The following is an 18,393-nucleotide window of genomic DNA, read 5'->3' on the forward strand; positions in this document are numbered from 1 at the left end:
TACGGCTGTATTGCTATCTATATAAATACATAGAGACAAACAATTACCATTCTAATCCATTCCTGCACAGACTTTACGGTATCCGTTCACATGGTCGACCATGTTATGGTCGACAGTCATTAGGTCGACCACTATTGGTTGACATGGTCGACATGGACACATGGTCGACACATGAAAATGGTCGACACGTGAAAAGGTCGACGTGAGTTTTTTTACTTTTTTTTCTTTTGGGGAACTTTTCCATACTTTACGATCCACGTGGACTACGATTGGAACGGTAAAGTGTGCCGAGAGAAGCGGTAGCGGAGCGAAGGCACCATGCCCGAAGCATGGCGAGCGAAGCGAGCCATGCGAGGGGACGCGGTGCACTAATTGGGGTTCCCAGTCACTTTACGCAAAAAACGACACCAAAAAAAGTTAAAAAACTCACGTCGACCTTTTCATATGTCGACCTTTCATGTGTCGACCAATAGTGGTCGACCTAATGACTGTCGACCATAACATGGTCGACCATTCATACCGGAACCAGACTTTACATCCCTACTAGAATACCAAGTATTGTTCTGCTTTGCTCCCATCTCAGAATCGAGCCCTCTGTTTTGCAATCTTTTTTCTGCATATAATCAATGCACAATGTTTAATATGGTGTGATTGAGGACTGCATATAAGCAGCATCTATATAATAACTTACAATGGTATGTCCTGAGACGGACATACACGTTCTAAGCAGGGTGGCACGCCAGCTGCTCTTACTGACGCAACGGCAAGGGGACACAGCAGCAGGGGAGAACCCTGCGCCGGCACTGGAGGGACTGAGGTGACCCGGCATGCGTTACTAGAAGAGGGTAGGCCTACGGCTTAAGAGAAGACCAACACTATTAGTATTTATACACCGAACTGCTGAACTTACCAGATACACAATCAACAACTACCAGTGCGCCATCTGTAACACGGAGCGCGGCCGTCACCTCGGAAGAGAAGTCTACGTGGCCGGGGGAATCGATCAAGTTTATGAGGAACCCAGAGCCGTCCTTGCACTGCTTGATGAAAGCCAGGTCGTTGTCCAGGAGCTCATAGTACAGGGAGATGGCCCTGCAATATAAATACAGACTGTCGTAAGATATCGGCTTGGTTTATCCATTTAGAATTTTGTACAGAATGTGCTTCCCCCCATAGCTTGGGTGTGTACATGATGTGAGAGGTGTAAGTGAATGACCTCTATGTTCCTGACCGCCTCTTCCTTATAGTCCTTGGACTGCTGGTGCACATTTATTAGGAGGCTTTAATACTGGGTACACACTTGGCCAATATTTCAAGTGAATAGCCTATATATCACGAACCTGTGGGCGGCTGTGTACCTCTGATATACGACGTCATTCACAGGCATATCACATTGGTCCTGCAGCGCAGCCTACGGGCGATACAGTATATCTGCAAACATATAGGTGCATCGTGCTGTGTGTACAGGCAGTTTGCCAAACGTCCGCACACTTGCTGCAGGGGCCGCCAGTGACTGACATGACAGTTGAGTGCCGTCCACTTGTGACGTCAAGCACAAAATATCGGGCGGACAATTGGTAAGCATCAGGAGACATCAGCATCAGGAGAATACTGCCTGGCTGCTCTGATTGTGTGTAATTCACAGGCAGAGAGGCTGAGCAGCATACTCTACCTGCCTCCCAAGAAGCTAAGGAGGCACCAGTCCGGCCCTGCTTAAAGGCCCCCAGAATCATGTGGCCCTGGGCAGCTGCCCAGCGTGCCTATACAGCTAGATGGCTCTGGCAACAGACGGATCATTCGGAACCCAGTACAAGTACATACACCTGATCTGGTGCAGAAGGCGATTTCTTCCTTTGGCCCATGCGCAGTACTGATAGCTACGTGATCCACACTGATTGCGACTTGAAGCAGGCCCTATATGTACAGTTTCCTAAGGGCCTGACTTTGTTAGTATGCATCCGTATCCGGCAAATGTCAGTAAACCGTGCATACACTGCGGGGCTGCACACCCATCTTTCAGTAGCGGCGATTATGAGTCGCACGGGTCTCAGCCTTTTTTTCTGCGTCCAGTAACTGGGCGTTACTGGGTGGCCAGACTTACTAAATATTCTGACTGGTGCGTGTGCAGAGTGGACGCCTATTTCAGCCGTAACTGCTGCCGGTAGCATAGCATAGGTGTAACTGCCGTTGCTAGTGGCGATGGCTGCTTTCACGGAGGGACGGCTAGGGGCTGTGTAGTCATGTAGATGCATATGACTCAGAATATGGGCAGATAATCCCATTATGTTATAAACAGTGGAGCCAAATGGTTCTTTGATGTAGCTGGGACAGATGGATGGGGAAAGAGGTCCGGTGGGGGGGCACGCCAGGTATTAAATTATTATTTTCCCTTATACAGCACATTTGGACGCTTCGTCCACAGGTCTCAGCAGTAAGTGATTGGCCAGCCTGCTGGAACACATCTACAGAAAACACCGGTTGTGAAATTGCTATGTAGAGGAGAGCAGAGACTAAAATAATCTGCACTCATTGACTTCAACTCATTTCTATTCCAGACAGGAGCTTAAAAACAAAAAGGGAGTGGGGATGAAATCTATTCCTCCTAGAGAGAGCCGGAGACACTGAATCTCCTAGCTGCGGCACTGGGGTGGGGAGGGGATGACGAGCACCCTGACTCTGCAGTTTACGGACCATTAGTTGCGAAAGAGATTCTAGTCTGCATCTTGTCATAGTCTGAGCAATGGGTTATATAAATAATCTTATATCAGGCAACCAGCGTAAAACACATCACCGCAGACGCACCCTATATATGTCACCGTGACGTGCTAGGTGGCCCAAATTTTTGGACAAAATTGTGCCAAGAACCTTAATTTTACTCCATGTTAAATTGTAAAATTTGTTTATTTTTTTAGATTTTCATCTTAGCGCTCAGAGCGTGCAACCCTGCATTTTCTTTTTTTCTGTGTGGAACTAGAAGTCTCAGCAAGGTAGAACTTTAGAATTAAATTTAGGATGTGTACTACAGCTCCCCCCCCCCCCCCCCTCCTCCCCCTTTACTCTGAAACTGTGTATGTATGCACACTTGGAGGTGGAGACTCCTTTTACCTGGGCTAGCACCCCACCCATCTGCCCGTAGGTGTTTTTAATTGGTACGAGTCCTTGTATTTACTGTCTACATATTAGAATGGACAATATGATAGGTAAGTCCTCGATAAATGTATATAATATGTCAGTATTAGGGATGTTAGGGACCCACTTGATGAGGTCACCGTGACAATGTAGGTGGGCCCACATTTTTTGGCCCAAATTGTGCTAAGAACCTTAATTTTACTCCTTGTTAAATTGTATAGTTTATTAGAATTATTTAGATTATCAGTATTCTTAGTGCATTTTTCTTTTTTTTTTCTGTGTGGCACCTATATACTGTACATACAAGTGGGCAAAACTGTAATAAAAAAAGCCAACACATTGACATGACGACAAGTATACAACAAATGTACTTAATGGGATAGATAGCCTGAATAGGAAAACAGCACATCCAGAGGGGATGGTATCGGGATCTTGGCGCTTGTGATGCCAGCAGTCAGAATACCGACAGCGTCATCCTGAAATGCAATATCCTGACATCTTGTTGGTAAGTGTTCTAACAATTCCCCTCTACCCCCATGACCCTAATCCTCCTTTCCTGCAGCCTAACCCTCTCCAATGGTGCCTAACCCTACCCCCGCCTCCTAAACCTACCCCCTTCCCCTCTCCACAGCCTAACCCTCCACAGTGGTGCCTACCCCCGCCGCCTAAACCTACCCCCTTCCCCTCTCCACAGCCTAACCCTCCCCAGTGGTGCCTACCCCCGCTGCCTAAACCTACCCCCTTCCCCTGTCCACAGCCTAACCCTCCCCAGTGGTGCCTACCCCCGCTGCGTAAACCTACCCCCTTCCCCTCTCCACAGCCTAACCCTCCCCAGTGGTGCCTACCCCCTTCCCCTCTCCACAGCCTAACCCTCCCCAGTGGTGCCTACCCCCGCTGCCTAAACCTACCCCCTTCCACTCTCCACAGACTAGCCCCAGTGGTGCCTACCCCCACCGCCTAAACCTATTCCCTTCCCCTCTCCACAGCCTAACCCTCCCCAGTGGTGCCTACCCCCCGCCGCCTAAACCTACCTCCTTCCCCTCTCCACAGCCTAACCCTCCCCAGTGGTGCCTACCCCCACTGCCTAAACCTACCCCCTTCCACTCTCCACAGCCTAGCCCCAGTGGTGCCTACCCCCGCCGCCTAAGCCTACCCACTTCCACTCTCCACAGCCTAACCCTCCCCAGTGGTGCCTACGCCTGCTGCCTAAACCTACCCCCTTCCACTCTCCACAGCCTAGCCCCAGTGGTGCCTACCCCCGCCGCCTAAACCTACCCCCTTCCCCTCTCCACAGCCTAACCCTCCCCACTGTTGCCTACCCCCGCCGCCTAAACCTACCCCCTTCCCCTCTCCACAGCCTAGCCCTCCCCAGTGGTGCCTACCCCCCGCCGCCTAAACCTAACCCCTTCCCCCCTCCACAGCCTAACCCTCCCCAGTGGTGCCTACCCCCTGCCGCCTAAACCTACCCCCTTCCCCTCTCCACAGCCTAACCCTCCCCAGTGGTGCCTACCCCTACCGCCTTAACCTACCCCCTTCCCCTCTCCACAGCCTAACGCTCCCCAGTGGTGCCTACCCCCGCCGCCTAAACCTACCCCCTTCCCCTCTCCACAGCCTAACCCTCCCCAGTGGTGCCTACCCCCGCCGCCTAAACCTACCCCCTTCCACTCTCCACAGCCTAGCCCCAGTGTTGCCTACCCCCGCCGCCTAAACCTACCCACTTCCCCTCTCCACAGCCTAACCCTTCCCAGTGGTGCCTACCCCCGCCACCTAAACCTACCCCCTTCCCCTCTCCATAGCCTAACCCTAACGCTCCCCAGCATACTTACATTCCGGGTTCGGCATGCTGGTAGTCAGGATTCCACCGCTGGCTGTCGGTCTTGTGACCAGTGTTGGTATTCCAACTGTCGACATTCCTAAATGCCAGTATGCTGAACGGATCCCCATCCAGTGGTATAATAAAAAAACTTGTGACTTACACTGGACCCAAGCTACTCTTATTATGAGGAAGGCCAGTGGAACTTACGTGGATTTAATGGTAATGCAGCGCTCTTGTTCATCCTTGCGTGTGTCTGTGAAGCGCGTTTCGCCCGCTCTGGCAGAGGCAATAATACCAGCTTTGCATACCAAGGAATCAGTTAGAGTGGATTTGCCATGGTCAACATGAGCAATCACGGACATGTTTCTAATGTTGGACTTCCTGTCCATGATCGCCCGGATCTGGTCTACTGTGAAGTTCACCTATGTGGAGAAAAACAACAACGTAAGCACACAGAGAAGAAGAAGAACAGAACGTACAGAATATCTCTGAAGCTCTCAGGTAAGAAGGCCATTCCAAAGAGACAACACAAACTCCATGTTGTGTCCAGCAAGAGACAATCTCTTGTGCTGGACAATCTCAGATGTTTTTTAAATCGGCAAATCATTTATTACTAATCTCCCCCCCCCCCCCCCTGCTGTCTGACATTCACCATTATTTATAAAGGTAATTATCAACAATTTGCTTATGGCCATTAACTGCCTCCATAATGGCTCTTTTTGGGGAGTTCTGAGTGATTTCTCCCTGTATTTCATGCATTTCTTCTAGGACCCATACTGCAGAATTAGCGTACAACACTGGCGCAACGCCCGCAAATTACAATTGAACTGCACAAGTCAGGGTAGCGCGCTTGGAGAGATAACCCAGGATGCCCGCTTTAATGTGACCCATGATTTTCCACTACGCAATTTGTGGCTAACTGTATACGGGCACACACACACACACACACACACACACACACACACACACACACTTTCATCAGGGCTATTGGCCAGCTGAAGATCCAGTGTATTTGCATTATTAAATGCCGCCCTTAACCCGATACACAGAGCAGACGAGTGCAAATGGCCAGGACCCAGCACTGCCAGGGAGCAACGTGTCTACCAGCACACACTACATCTTACTCCAGTCACCACATCACATTCTTATGTGTACCAGCACACACTACATCTTACTCCAGTCACCACATCACATTCTTATGTATACCAGCACACACTACATCTTACTCCAGTCACCACGTCACATTCTTATGTATACCAGCACACACTACATCTTACTCCAGTCACCACGTCACATTCTTATGTGTACCAGCACACACTACATCTTACTCCAGTCACCACATCACATTCTTATGTGTACCAGCACACACTACATCTTACTCCAGTCACCACGTCACATTCTTATGTGTACCAGCACACACTACATCTTACTCCAGTCACCACGTCACATTCTTATGTGTACCAGCACACACTACATCTTACTCCAGTCACCACGTCACATTCTTATGTGTACCAGCACACACTACATCTTACTCCAGTCACCATGTCACATTCTTATGTGTACCAGCACACACTACATCTTACTCCAGTCACCACGTCACATTCTTATCTCTACCAGCACACACTACATCTTACTCCAGTCACCACATCACATTCTTATGTGTACCAGCACACACTACATCTTACTCCAGTCACCACGTCACATTCTTATGTGTACCAGCACACACTACATCTCACTCCAGTCACCACATCACATTCTTATGTGTACCAGCACACACTACATTTCACTCCAGTCACCACATCACATTCTTATGTGTACCAGCACACACTACATCTTACTCCAGTCACCACGTCACATTCTTATCTCTACCAGCACACACTACATCTTACTCCAGTCACCACATAACATTCTTATGTGTACCAGCACACACTACATCTTACTCCAGTCACCACATTACATTCTTATGTGTACCAGCACACACTACATCTCACTCCAGTCACCACATCACATTCTTATGTGTACCAGCACACACTACATCTCACTCCAGTCACCACATAACATTCTTATGTGTACCAGCACACACTACATCTTACTCCAGTCACCACATCACATTCTTATGTGTACCAGCACACACTACATCTTACTCCAGTCACCACGTCACATTCTTATCTCTACCAGCACACACTACATCTCACTCCAGTCACCACATCACATTCTTATGTGTACCAGCACACACTACATCTTACTCCAGTCACCACGTCACATTCTTATGTGTACCAGCACACACTACATCTTACTCCAGTCACCACGTCACATTCTTATGTGTACCAGCACACACTACATCTTACTCCAGTCATCACATTCTTATGTGTACCAGCACACACTACATCTTACTCCAGTCACCACACACACTACATCTTACTCCAGTCACCACATCACATTCTTATGTGTACCAGCACACACTACATCTCACTCCAGTCACCACATCACATTCTTATGTGTACCAGCACACACTACATCTCACTCCAGTCACCACATCACATTCTTATGTGTACCAGCACACACTACATCTTACTCCAGTCACCATGTCACATTCTTATGTGTACCAGCACACACTACATCTTACTCCAGTCACCACGTCACATTCTTATCTCTACCAGCACACACTACATCTTACTCCAGTCACCACATCACATCCTTATGTGTACCAGCACACACTACATCTTACTCCAGTCACCACGTCACATTCTTATGTGTACCAGCACACACTACATCTTACTCCAGTCATCACATCACATTCTTATGTGTACCAGCACACACTACATCTCACTCCAGTCACTTCAGTCACCACATCACATTCTTATGTGTACCAGCACACACTACATCTCACTCCAGTCACCACATCACATTCTTATGTGTACCAGCACACACTACATCTCACTCCAGTCACCACATCACATTCTTATGTGTACCAGCACACACTACATCTCACTCCAGTCACCACATCACATTCTTATGTGTACCAGCACACACTACATCTCACTCCAGTCACCACATCACATTCTTATGTGTACCAGCACACACTACATCTTACTCCAGTCACCACGTCACATTCTTATGTGTACCAGCACACACTACATCTCACTCCAGTCACCACATCACATTCTTATGTGTACCAGCACACACTACATCTCACTCCAGTCACCACATCACATTCTTATGTGTACCAGCACACACTACATTTCACTCCAGTCACCACATCACATTCTTATGTGTACCAGCACACACTACATCTTACTCCAGTCATCACATTCTTATGTGTACCAGCACACACTACATCTTACTCCAGTCACCACGTCACATTCTTATGTGTACCAGCACACACTACATCTCACTCCAGTCACCACATCACATTCTTATGTGTACCAGCACACACTACATCTCACTCCAGTCACCACATCACATTCTTACGTGTACCAGCGCACACTACATCTCACTCCAGTCACCACATCACATTCTTATGTGTACCAGCACACACTACATCTCACTCCAGTCACCACATCACATTCTTATGTGTACCAGCACACACTACATTTCACTCCAGTCACCACATCACATTCTTATGTGTACCAGCACACACTACATCTTACTCCAGTCACCACATCACATTCTTATGTGTACCAGCACACACTACATCTTACTCCAGTCATCACATTCTTATGTGTACCAGCACACACTACATCTCACTCCAGTCACCACATCACATTCTTATGTGTACCAGCACACACTACATCTTACTCCAGTCACCACATCACATTCTTATGTGTACCAGCACACACTACATCTCACTCCAGTCACCACATCACATTCTTATGTGTACCAGCACACACTACATCTCACTCCAGTCACCACATCACATTCTTATGTGTACCAGCACACACTACATCTTACTCCAGTCACCATGTCACATTCTTATGTGTACCAGCACACACTACATCTTACTCCAGTCACCACGTCACATTCTTATCTCTACCAGCACACACTACATCTTACTCCAGTCACCACATCACATTCTTATGCGTACCAGCACACACTACATCTTACTCCAGTCACCACGTCACATTCTTATGTGTACCAGCACACACTACATCTTACTCCAGTCATCACATCACATTCTTATGTGTACCAGCACACACTACATCTTACTCCAGTCATCACATCACATTCTTATGTGTACCAGCACACACTACATCTCACTCCAGTCACTTCAGTCACCACATCACATTCTTATGTGTACCAGCACACACTACATCTCACTCCAGTCACCACATCACATTCTTATGTGTACCAGCACACACTACATCTCACTCCAGTCACCACATCACATTCTTATGTGTACCAGCACACACTACATCTTACTCCAGTCACCACGTCACATTCTTATGTGTACCAGCACACACTACATTTCACTCCAGTCACCACATCACATTCTTATGTGTACCAGCACACACTACATTTCACTCCAGTCACCACATCACATTCTTATGTGTACCAGCACACACTACATCTTACTCCAGTCACCACGTCACATTCTTATGTGTACCAGCACACACTACATCTTACTCCAGTCACCACATCACATTCTTATGTGTACCAGCACACACTACATCTTACTCCAGTCACCACGTCACATTCTTATGTGTACCAGCACACACTACATTTCACTCCAGTCACCACATCACATTCTTATGTGTACCAGCACACACTACATCTTACTCCAGTCACCACATCACATTCTTATGTGTACCAGCACACACTACATTTCACTCCAGTCACCACATCACATTCTTATGTGTACCAGCACACACTACATCTTACTCCAGTCACCACATCACATTCTTATGTGTACCAGCACACACTACATCTTACTCCAGTCACCACATCACATTCTTATGTGTACCAGCACACACTACATCTTACTCCAGTCACCACGTCACATTCTTATGTGTACCAGCACACACTACATCTTACTCCAGTCACCACATCACATTCTTATGTGTACCAGCACACACTACATCTTACTCCAGTCACCAAATCACATTCTTATGTGTACCAGCACACACTACATCTTACTCCAGTCACCACATCACATTCTTATGTGTACCAGCACACACTACATCTTACTCCAGTCACCACATCACATTCTTATGTTTTTTTCCAGCAATAAATTAAACTGCCACACCCATCACTAGCACAGCTGAGGTCACAGTGCCGACTCCCATCACCTGAGGTCACAGTGCTGACACCCATCACATGAGGTCATAGTGCTGACATCCATCACCAGCACAGCTGAGGTCACAGTGCCGACACCCATCGCCTGAGGTCACAGTGCTGACACCCATCACCAGCAGCGCCTTACCTGAGGCCACAGTGCCGACACCCATCACCAGCAGAACCTCACCTGAGGCCACAGTGCCGACAACCATCACCAGCAGCACCTCACCTGAGGCCACAGTGCCGACACCCATCACCAGCAGTGCCTCACCTGAGGCCACTGTGCTGAGACTCATCATCTGAACCACTTCGGAGGTCACTAGCCAACACCCTCCACCTGCATGACTTCAGATGAGGCCACTATGCCGACATCCCTCACCACCTTACCGGAGGTCACTGTGCCGACATCCCTCATGCCTACCACCTCACCTGAGGTCATTGTGCAATACCCGACAGCACCACCTGGTGGTCACTACATGAAAGCCCGCCACCCATTGTATTGTACCAGCATCACCTCCCCAGAGGTCACTGTAAGTACAGACATCTAGTGCAGCAACACTGTCATGTAACATTATGGGGCTGGTTCTGAGTTGGGAGCAAAACAAAAGAGAGCCAGAAACCGTGCACCGGGCAGAGCCATTATACACGGCGGGGGGGACAGATGTAACATGTGCAGAGAGAGTTATGCTGGGTGCACACTATAAGATTTTGCCCAACCATGATAATGACTAGACCAGTTCAGACTGACCAAAATGTTCCCAAAACCGCCTGATATGCACCGAACACACTGCCCAATAACCGCTTACTTCCCAACAATCCCTTTACTCCAAATCCCCTCAGGATATACAGTACGTCTCTGTACAGGATGGGTGCGAAATACCGGCAGACAGGATCCCGACAGCGCCATGCCAACAGATCCGGGTAAGTATTCCAACCCTAACCCTACTCCTAACCCACCCCTCCCACAGCCTGACCCTAACCGTAACCTCCGGCAGCCTAACACTAACCCCACCCCTACTACCCTCTCCGCAGCATGACCCTAACCCCACCCCTTCTCCACAGCATAAGCCTAACCCAGCCCCTTCTCCACAGCATAGACCTAACCCCACCCCTTCTCTGCAGCCTAACCCCACCCCTACTACCTTCTCCGCAGCATAAACCTAACCCCACCCCTTCTCCACAGCATAACCCTAACCCCACCCCTTCTCTGCAGCATAACCCTAACCCCACCCCTTCTCTGCAACATAACCCTAACCCCACCCCTTCTCCGCAGCATAACTCTAACCCCACCCCTTCTCTGCAGCATAACCCTAACCCCACCCCTTCTCCGCAACATACCCCTTCTCCGCAGCATAACCCTAACCCCACCCCTTCTCTGCAGCATAACCCTAACCTTATCCCTATTCCCCAACCCCAGTACTCACAAACGGGATACAGCAGGATTTTCACCGGACCATCGGGATCCCATACTGTACTTTGGGATATGATGAGTTTAGACCGCCCACCAGACCCTGGTACAGTGTACACACTATACAATTATACCCATCCCCCCAATGGCACAGACAGCCGGCAGCAGTGTGCCCCCCTCCTATCACCATGGTACAGTCATACAGAGAGCAGTGTGGTCCCTCCAATCTTCATGGCACAGACAGCAGCAGTGTGCCCCCCTCTTATACCCACAGTACAGACAGACAGCAGTGTCCCCCCCTCCTATACCCACAGTACAGACAGCAGTGTGCCCCCCTCTTATACCCATAGTACAGACAGCAGTGTTCCCCCTCCAATCCCCACAGTACAGACAGCAGCAGTGTGCCCCCCTCTTATACCCATAGTACAGACAGCAGTGTGCCCCCTCCTATCCCCACAGTACAGACAGCAGTGTGCCCCCCTCTTATACCCATGGCACAGACATCAATGTGCCCCCCTCCTATCCCCATGGCACAAACAGCAGTGTGCCCCCTCCAGTCCCCATGGCACAGACAGCAGTGTGCCCCCTCCAGTCCCCATGGTACAGACAGCAGTGTGCCCCCTCCAATCCCCATGGCACAGACAGCAGTGTGTTCCCCTCCTATCCCAATGCTACCGACAGCAGCGTGCCCCCGTCCTATCCCCACAGTACAGACAGACAGCAGTGTGCCCCCTCCTATCCCCACAGTACAGACAGACAGCAGTGTGCCCCCTCCTATCCCCACAGTACAGACAGACAGCAGTGTGCCCCCTCCTATCCCCACAGTACAGACAGCAGTGTGCCCCCCTCTTATACCCATAATACAGACAGCAGTGTTCCCCCTCCTATCCCCACAGTACAGACAGCAGCAGTGTGCCCCCCTCCTATCCCCACAGTACAGACAGCAGTGTGCCCCCCTCCTATCCCCATGGTACAGACAGCAGTGTGCCCCCTCCTATCCCCACAGTACAGACAGCAGCAGTGTGCCCCCTCCTATCCCCACAGTACAGACAGACAGCAGTGTGCCCCCCTCTTATACCCATAGTACAGACAGCAGCAGTGTGCCCCTCTCTTATACCCATAGTACAGACAGCAGCAGTGTGCCCCTCTCTTATACCCATAGTACAGACAAACAGCAGTGTGCCCCCCTCTTATACCCATAGTACAGACAAACAGCAGTGTGCCCCCTCCTATCCCCACAGTACAGACAGCAGTGTGCCCCCCTCCAATCCCCACAGTACAGACAGCAGTGTGCCCCCCTCCTATCCCCACAGTACAGACAGCAGTGTGCCCCCTCCTATCCCCACAGTACAGACAGCAGCAGTGTGCCCCCCTCCTATCCCCACAGTACAGACAGCAGTGTGCCCCCCTCCTATCCCCACGGTACAGACAGCAGTGTGCCCCCCTCCTATACCCACAGTACAGACAGCAGTGTGCCCCCCTCCTATCCCCACAGTACAGACAGCAGCAGTGTGCCCCCCTCCTATCCCCACAGTACAGACAGCAGTGTGCCCCCCTCCTATCCCCACAGTACAGACAGCAGTGTGCCCCCCTCCTATCCCCACGGTACAGACAGCAGTGTGCCCCCCTCCTATACCCACGGTACAGACAGCAGTGTGCCCCCCTCCTATCCCCACAGTACAGACAGCAGCAGTGTGCTCCCCTCCTATCCCCACAGTACAGACAGCAGTGTGCCCCCCTCCTATCCCCATGGTACAGACAGCAGTGTGCCCCCTCCAATCCCCACAGTACAGACAGACAGCAGTGTGCCCCCTCCAATCCCCATGGCACCGACAGACAGCAGTGTGCCCCCCTCCTATCCCCATGGCACAGACAGACAGCAATGTGCCCCCCTCCTATCCCCACAGTACAGACAGCAGTGTGCCCCCCTCCTATCCCCACAGTACAGACAGCAGTGTGCCCCCCTCCTATCCCCACAGTACAGACAGCAGTGTGCCCCCCTCCAATCCCCACAGTACAGACAGCAGTGTGCCCCCCTCCTATCCCCACGGCACAGACAGACAGCAGTGTGCCCCCCTCCTATCCCCACAGTACAGACAGACAGCAGTGTGCCCCCCTCCTATCCCCACAGTACAGACAGCAGTGTGCCTCCTCCTATCCCCACAGTACAGACAGACAGCAGTGTGCCCCCTCCTATCCCCACAGTACAGGCAGACAGCAGTGTGCCCCCCTCCTATCCCCACAGTACAGACAGACAGCAGTGTGCCCCCCTCCTATACCCACAGTACAGACAGCAGTGTGCCCCCCTCTTATACCCATAGTACAGACAGCAGTGTTCCCCCTCCAATCCCCACAGTACAGACAGCAGCAGTGTGCCCCCCTCTTATACCCATAGTACAGACAGCAGTGTGCCCCCTCCTATCCCCACAGTACAGACAGCAGTGTGACACCCTCTTATACCCATGGCACAGACATCAATGTGCCCCCCTCCTATCCCCATGGCACAAACAGCAGTGTGCCCCCTCCAGTCCCCATGGCACAGACAGCAGTGTGCCCCCTCCAGTCCCCATGGTACAGACAGCAGTGTGCCCCCTCCAATCCCCATGGCACAGACAGCAGTGTGTTCCCCTCCTATCCCAATGCTACCGACAGCAGCGTGCCCCCGTCCTATCCCCACAGTACAGACAGACAGCAGTGTGCCCCCTCCTATCCCCACAGTACAGACAGACAGCAGTGTGCCCCCCTCCTATCCCCACGGCACAGACAGACAGCAGTGTGCCCCCCTCCTATCCCCACAGTACAGACAGCAGCAGTGTGCCCCCTCCTATCCCCACAGTACAGACAGACAGCAGTGTGCCCCCCTCTTATGCCCACAGTAGAGACAGCAGTGTGCCCCCCTCCTATCCCCACAGTACAGACAGCAGCAGTGTGCCCCCCTTCTATCCCCACAGTACAGACAGACAGCAGTGTGCCCCCCTCTTATGCCCACAGTAGAGACAGCAGTGTGCCCCCCTCCTATCCCCACAGTACAGACAGCAGCAGTGTGCCCCCCTTCTATCCCCACAGTACAGACAGACAGCAGTGTGCCCCCTCCTATCCCCACAGTACAGACAGACAGCAGTGTGCCCCCCTCCTATCCTCACAGTACAGACAGCAGTGTGCCCCCCTCCTATCCCCACAGTACAGACAGCAGCAGTGTGCCCCCTCCTATCCCCACAGTACAGACAGACAGCAGTGTGCCCCCCTCCTATCCCCATAGAACAGACAGCAGCAGTGTGCCCCCTCCTATCCCCACAGTACAGACAGACAGCAGTGTGCCCCCCTCCTATCCCCACAGTACAGACAGCAGCAGTGTGCCCCCTCCTATCCGTACAGACAGAAAGCAGAGTGCCCCCTCCTATCCCCACAGTACAGACAGCAGTGTGCCCCCCTCCAATCCCCACAGTACAGACAGCAGTGTGCCCCCCTCCTATTCCCACAGTACAGACAGCAGCAGTGTGCCCCCCTCCTATCCCCACAGTACAGACAGCAGTGTGCCCCCTCCAATCCCCACAGTACAGACAGACAGCAGTGTGCCCCCTCCAATCCCCATGGCACAGACAGACAGCAATGTGCCCCCCTCCTATCCCCACAGTACAGACAGACAGCAGTGTGCCCCCTCCTATCCCCACAGTACAGACAGACAGCAGTGTGCCCCCTCCAATCCCCATGGCACCGACAGACAGCAGTGTGCCCCCCTCCTATCCCCATGGCACAGACAGACAGCAATGTGCCCCCCTCCTATCCCCACAGTACAGACAGCAGTGTACCCCCTCCTATCCCCACAGTACAGACAGCAGTGTGCCCCCTCCTATCCCCACAGTACAGACAGCAGTGTGCCCCCCTCTTATCCCCACAGTACAGACAGACAGCAGTGTGCCCCCTCCTATCCCCACAGTACAGACAGCAGTGTGCCCCCCTCTTATCCCCACAGTACAGACAGACAGCAGTGTGCCCCCCTCTTATGCCCACAGTACAGACAGCAGTGTGCCCCCCTCTTATCCCCATGGCACAGACATCAGTGTTCCCCCTCCTATCCCCACAGTACAGACAGCAGCAGTGTGCCCCCCTTCTATCCCCACAGTACAGACAGACAGCAGTGTGCCCCCTCCTATCCCCACAGTACAGACAGACAGCAGTGTGCCCCCCTCCTATCCTCACAGTACAGACAGCAGTGTGCCCCCAATCTATCCCCACAGTACAGACAGACAGCTGTGTTCCCCCTCCTATCCCCACAGTACAGACAGACAGCAGTGTTCCCCCTCCTATCCCCACAGTACAGACAGCAGTGTGCCCCCCTCCTATCCCCACAGTACAGACAGCAGTGTGCCCCCCTCCAATCCCCACAGTACAGACAGCAGTGTGCCCCCCTCCTATCCCCACAGTACAGACAGCAGCAGTGTGCCCCCTCCTATCCCCACAGTACAGACAGACAGCAGTGTGCCCCCCTCTTATGCCCACAGTAGAGACAGCAGTGTGCCCCCCTCCTATCCCCAAAGTACAGACAAACAGCAGTGTGCCCCCCTCCTATCCCCACAGTACAGACAGACAGCATTGTGCCCCCCTCCTATCCCCACAGTACAGACAGCAGTGTGCCCCCCTCCTATCCCCACAGACAGACAGCAGTGTGCCCCCTCCAATCCCCATGGCACCGACAGACAGCAGCAGTGTGCTCCCCTCCTATCCCCATGGCACAGACAGCAGTGTGCCCCCCTCCTATCCCCATGGCACAGACAGCAGTGTGCCCCCTCCTATCCCCATGGCATAGGCAGCAGTGTGCCCCTCTCCTATCACCATGACACAGACAGCAGTGTGCCCCCTCCTATCCCCATGGCACAGACAGCAGTGTGCCCCCTCCTATCCACATGGTACAGACAGCAATGTGCCCCCCTCCTATCCCCATGGCACAGAAGCAGTGTGCCCCCTCCTATTCCATGGCACAGGAGCAGTGTGCCCCCCTCCTATCCCATGGCACAGAAGCAGTGTGCCCCCCTCCTATCCCCATGGTACAGACCTCAATGTGCCCCCTCCTATCCCCATGGCACAGACAGCAGTGTGCCCCCCCCCCCTCCTATCCCCATGGTACAGACCTCAGTGTGCCCCCCCTCCTCCTATCCCCATGGTATAGACAGCAGTGTGCCCCCTTCATATCCCCATGGCACAGACAGTGGTGTGCCCCCTTCATATCCCCATGGCACAGACAGCAGCAGTGTGCCCACTTCTTATCCCCACGGCACAGACAGCGGTGTGCCCCCCTCTTATCCCCATGGCATAGACATGCCCGGCGACAGGGGGGGTCCAAGGGGACACCCGTACCGGGCCCCAACGTTGTAAGGGGCCCCAAGGTTCTGGGGTAACCATGACTGCGGCAGTGTGGCGGCTGCGTGGATTTAGAGGCAGTGCAATGCAATAAATGTATTAAAATGTATATGGATCGCGCCTGGCCGCCTGCCTGCCGCAATCGCACTGGGCGCCCCTGACCCTATTCTGTGAGGGAAAGTTAGTTGCTGGGCAACTAACAGCTGTCAATCATTACTTTAGGGCCCCCTGCCACGCCCCTGCCAACACGTGCTGTTACTTCCCCTCTCTGCTCCCGGGTGACAGCCGCAGCTTCCTGGAGCGTCTGTCTACAGTTTGGTGGGGAGTTATCACGCTGACCATGACTTGCTGGCTGCTGCTCCCCACCACTGGTTTCTGACTCCAGACCTCATCCTGCCTGTGTCACCGGAGCATTCCCCTCTGCTTGGAGCATACAGCTTCCCCAGCACCCTCCTGCTGTGTGCCTGGAAATGCTTCACGCTGCAACACTCTGCCTGTGCGGTTCTATGGCGTCCCAGACACTCTCCAGGGACCTTTCAGCATCCTTGGCCAGCTGGAAAGCAGCAGTGGAGACATCACCTGGACACTGCAGCCTCAGTGACCCCTGGGTGAGACCTCCTGTTATATTTGGGCATTACTTTCCATTCTCCTTGTTGAAACAAATGTGTTAAACAGATGCGCTACCTAACAATGCCGCCTGCTTGATAAATAAAGGAATCCTCATTAAATTCCAGAAACAATGCAATAGAATATAAATTTAACAAGTGGGCGCAAAGGACCTACATGAATAAAATCCTTAAGATAAGGGATATCAGACACAGTTCTTAAATCTTCAGAGCCACCGAATGATCAGTCAGATGGTATTCCTGAAGTGTCGCAGTCAGTGTTCTCAAATTCCCAATGCACCCCGTAAATCAATTGGATAATGATCTTTCTCTCAATAAAAAAGAAGAATGGATCATGGTGCAGATAGAATTTTTAGGGACAAACACGGGGCAGCTTTGTTGCTGTGGATGTGGCCCTGACTTCTGACCGAAAGCCTGTTCCATCTGGTGTGCTATCCGGAACCGCCAGTGGTATCCATAATACCATTCTGGGAGGGTAACGTGATGATGACAGAGATCCACATCTCCTACTGTACCATTTGATTGGTTACATGCTTTTAATTTTATGAAAATTGTGAGTGTCCTGTGTCTATTAAACGTGTTTGTCCCTAAAAATTCTATCTGCACCATGATCCATTCTTCTTTTTTATTGAGAGAAAGATCATTATCCAATTGATTTACGGGGTGCATTGGGAATTTGAGAACACTGACTGCGACACTTCAGGAATACCATCTGACTGATCATTCGGTGGCTCTGAAGATTTAAGAACTGTGTCTGATATCCCTTATCTTGAGGATTTTAT

General features: G+C 51.6%; 1 protein-coding gene across 2 annotated transcripts in view; it reads right to left on the reverse strand.

Annotated features, from left to right (window-relative positions):
- Nucleotides 1-18,393, reverse strand: part of LOC135054959 (elongation factor 2-like) — a 74,776-nt gene that overhangs the window by 54,417 nt on the left and 1,966 nt on the right. For both annotated transcript variants that reach the window (XM_063958475.1, XM_063958466.1), the window contains exons 2-3: nucleotides 5,153-5,367; nucleotides 911-1,092 (exon numbers count right to left, since the gene is read on the reverse strand). In XM_063958475.1, the coding sequence (XP_063814545.1) occupies nucleotides 911-1,092; nucleotides 5,153-5,367 (397 nt within the window). The remainder of the gene's footprint in view (nucleotides 1-910; nucleotides 1,093-5,152; nucleotides 5,368-18,393) is intronic.

Source organism: Pseudophryne corroboree, chromosome 1 (genome assembly GCF_028390025.1).
Source record: "Pseudophryne corroboree isolate aPseCor3 chromosome 1, aPseCor3.hap2, whole genome shotgun sequence".
Taxonomy (NCBI): domain Eukaryota; kingdom Metazoa; phylum Chordata; class Amphibia; order Anura; family Myobatrachidae; genus Pseudophryne; species Pseudophryne corroboree.